Source organism: Cariama cristata, unplaced genomic scaffold (genome assembly GCF_000690535.1).
Source record: "Cariama cristata isolate BGI_N322 unplaced genomic scaffold, ASM69053v1 scaffold44906, whole genome shotgun sequence".
Classification (NCBI taxonomy): Eukaryota; Metazoa; Chordata; class Aves; order Cariamiformes; family Cariamidae; genus Cariama; species Cariama cristata.
In genome coordinates this window covers 484-4,104 of record NW_009623562.1, presented here as the reverse complement: position 1 = coordinate 4,104, position 3,621 = coordinate 484, and the positions used below count along the sequence as shown (strand labels likewise).

The 3,621-nt window shown below is 46.8% G+C and overlaps 1 protein-coding gene across 1 annotated transcript; it reads right to left on the bottom strand.

Moving 5' to 3' along the window:
• Positions 1 to 254: 254 nt before the first annotated feature.
• LOC104163679 (protein HID1-like) lies at positions 255 to 2,108 on the bottom strand. The gene is made up of 3 exons (XM_009702766.1): positions 2,033 to 2,108; positions 1,523 to 1,681; positions 255 to 1,074 (listed from the first exon to the last, which is right to left on the bottom strand). The coding sequence occupies exons 1-3, from the start codon at positions 2,083 to 2,085 to the stop codon at positions 1,011 to 1,013; spliced, it is 276 nt and encodes a 91-aa protein (XP_009701068.1). The 5' UTR covers positions 2,086 to 2,108; the 3' UTR covers positions 255 to 1,010.
• Positions 2,109 to 3,621: the final 1,513 nt, after the last annotated feature.

Here is a 3,621-nt window from a genome sequence, read left to right as displayed (position 1 = left end):
TTTTCCTCCTACAACTTCCAAATTCCTCCTACAACTTCCCTGAGTGCCTCCCTCAATCCCCTGCCTTAGACAGTAGTGTGCAAAAGACCCTCCCACTCCCTGCATTGCATCAGCTTGCCAGGCAAACATGGAAGGATATGGTTCCTTTCAAACCCAGGTGACACTGTCCTTTCAGTCAACGGGAGAAGACTAAGAGTTTAACAGTTGCGTCTCTTCTGCTTGCTCTCACTGAGCCAGTCCCTTCCTCCCTGTGTGCTCGCATGGATTAACCAGGGCTTTCCAAAGTGACACACACTCCATCGCAACAGCCCACCATGAAGGACAGGCTGCTGGGCCTGGAAGCCAAGGAAAAACTTCTCACGCCATACCAAAGCACCAGCTACTACAAAACTTCTTCAGCAGCTTTCCAGGAAAGGAGTAGAGAGATTCAGAACAGAGACAAAGTTTTCCTTCAGCAAATTCTCCTTTCATTTGGATGGGAAAGACTGCCCCACCAATATGCAACTGAGACACCAGGGAGACACCTGCAGCCAGAAGGGATGCCCCAGAAACTTTATGGAGCCACATAAAAGTAACTGCTGTTTCCAAACCCCATCTCCTGCAGGAATAGCAGCTTCTCCCTTGTACCCAATTTACAGTTAGTCTTTTTCCAATTAGACACTGAGTCTGACCAGGGCAAGGACAGGGTCAGATTGGTTTCCGAACCACATCCAGGAGCAAAAGAGTAACAGAAGAGCTAAGAATGGTCTGATTTCTAGTGCAACCACAACAATGGACAATCCCTTAGACATGACTCAAGGGTCATGGTGAAGGGTGAGGGAAGAGAAGTGAGCTGGGGGGAGGGATGTCCAAGCAGGTCCCAATTAAAGCTTTAAATGACAGGGAGGTAAATGAAGTGATTGTCCTTTTGGTCTCTCAGCTGGATGTGAAATGCAGGAATAGCTGTGATGAAGCAGCACACAGCAGTCCTTAGATCCAGTGTATTTCTCTTAGTAGAGGTAAGTGCCCTCTTAGACCCGTTGAATTTCAAACAGCTTCACATCTGTGTCATACCAGATAGGGGGATCCACATTCCTGAGAGAGAAAGACAAGAGTCACTTTATTCTCTGTAGTCAGGTACACAGAATTCAAATCTCACTGACAGGATTACAGGAGTTGGCTACACACGCCTTCAACTTTGCAAGAGAGAAAGTAACTGGTTGAGACACTGTCATCCCTTTAAATCGCACTGTATTTACAACATCCCACAAAGCCAGAGCTTTGCATGAAATCTCCGCACCATCCCCCCTAGGCAGCTTTTCTGTTCCCTGCTGCTGCCAGTTCCCAAATCAGCAGTACTCCCAGAACAACTTCCTTCAAGTTTTGGAGCAGCTGATTCACCCTAGCGTCTTCCAAGGGAACAGCATCTTTCTATCCTGTAAATATGAAACAATCCAGAGCTGGCCAAGTGCATGCAGTTCTCTCTATAGACCCCCCCAAAAGTTTGGAAAAGACCAGGTTAGACTGCACCCAGCTGGTTTACCTCAAATAAATAACTCCCCACATGTAGGTCCGGAACCACATGGCAGTACCCGAGTTAGCCTGGTACTTGCGAATGAGGATGGGGTGAGGTACAGGTAGCAGCCCCACCAGTGTGCCATGCTGCAAGAACTTGAGGATCTCAGATTCATCGGTGAGACCTCTGCAAAGAGACAGATCAGGAACATCCTTAGCATGTCTCACAGATGCCCCCAAAACTGCTGCAGCATAAAGTATCAGTCTAAACACACACAGACACAGAGCCAGCGACCGTGGCCATCACGAACACACACTCCCTCCACTCTAAAAAAGAGTTGAGAAGGGATCAAACAAATAAGAAGCTTGGCAAGCAAAATAACATCTCCTCTGCTGATGTTATTATCTGATCTCCTCCGTGATGCTTTTCATTATACTTCACAAGGTTTCCCCTAGAGGCCCTCTAAATTCATCAAACTCTAACCTCACAGAGCTCTCGACACACTGCACAGCCCTTTCTCTCCAAAACTGTACTTACTTGTCAATGCAGATCTTCTCCACCTGAGGGACCAGCACCTGTAAGAGCCGCATGATTGTCTGCAGGGGAAGCTTTGACTTCCAAGACATCACCTGTAAGCAGGAAAGCCCGCAGGGAAATCAGTGCACTGCATTAGCAGTTTTTCTACAGTTATCTCTGCTATCTCTGCAACAACTGAGGTTTACAAAAATCATGAAGGTGGTGGATGAACTGAGTGCACAACACCAATATAATAAATCCTGGAGCACTAGAACTATAAGGCACCCAATGAAACTAGCAGGGCATTGGTTTAAAACAGGTAAAACAATACTTCGCAGACGGTAGTAAACTTTTGGAGCTTTGACCACAAGCCAAAGACATTTCCCAGGAGCAAATGCTCCTCTGGGGGAGTCTCTGCTGGTGGGGGAAGAGGGTGCATGTGTGGCACTTCTGCCACAACTCTCTTCCTCATTATTTATTTCCTCTGTCCAGATTCCCTTACCCAGTCAGGAGTTGGGGTCCACTGTCCACTGGAGGATGCACTAGAGAGACGCCTTCGATCTCGTCGGGGATGTGATGCCTCCTATCAATAAATATTATTTTTTTTAAAAACAAGCAAACAAAAGCAAATCACACTTAAGAGCAAGAAATACAACCTGTTTTCTGCCGACTTTCCCCCCAGCTTTTCCAGAGCACTGCTGGGAAAGACAACCCAGCCTGTCCCTAGACCAGATCAAACCCATCAGACCTTCATTCACCAAAACCATATGCTTTGACCCAGTGAGTGGCAATACTTGATGGGGTTAAGTTGTAGGACCCTGTGGCAAGGTCACAGCTCCAGTCACCACCGCTGCCACCGTTGGAACAATCCACAGTGGGAGAGTTAAAAAATGGGACTGACAAAAGACCGTTCAGGCATGCTTCTTTCTTTTACCACAGAGAGTAAACAGCTAAAGGTCACAGCTTTTCAGACCTCTGTCTACCGGGTATCTCTGAGATTTCTGGTGCCTATTCTGGAATATCTTAAAGAGCATTTTTCCAAGGGTGGGCTCTCAGCAACTCCTACCTAACAACCCCTGCCCCTTAAGGAATGACATACTCATACCCCCAAACACAAACACCATCACTAGTCACCTTTTGGACAGCTCTAGTCAAAAGCCCAAGACCCAATTCTCTCATTCTTCTTCTTGCCACCACTCTGTTTTCATTTCTCTTGTATAGAGGACATTACTAACACCCTGGCTTTCCACTTTCACAGTACGAAGGAAGGAAATAACCCTTTAAAATCACTATCAATCTCTGCACGAGGTAAAAATGGAGAGGCTTTTTCCTTTTGCAATGCACCCTGACCATTCATTACTACTGCCTAGAGCTGACTTTTCTACAAAACAAATGGGAACAATACTTCCTTCCAACAGCCATCCTACACCTCTACATGCATGGACTCATTCACACATCACCTTTGTAACCAGAAACAGCAGGCTTGGGGCAGAGCTGTGCTGCAATCCACTGGAAGCTGACAGTGCTGTACCAGTCCTTTTCTGACTGGGGAACAGCTCAAGCCAGCTGCTGGACACACAGATGTAATGACCCGAGATAATGTTTCATGG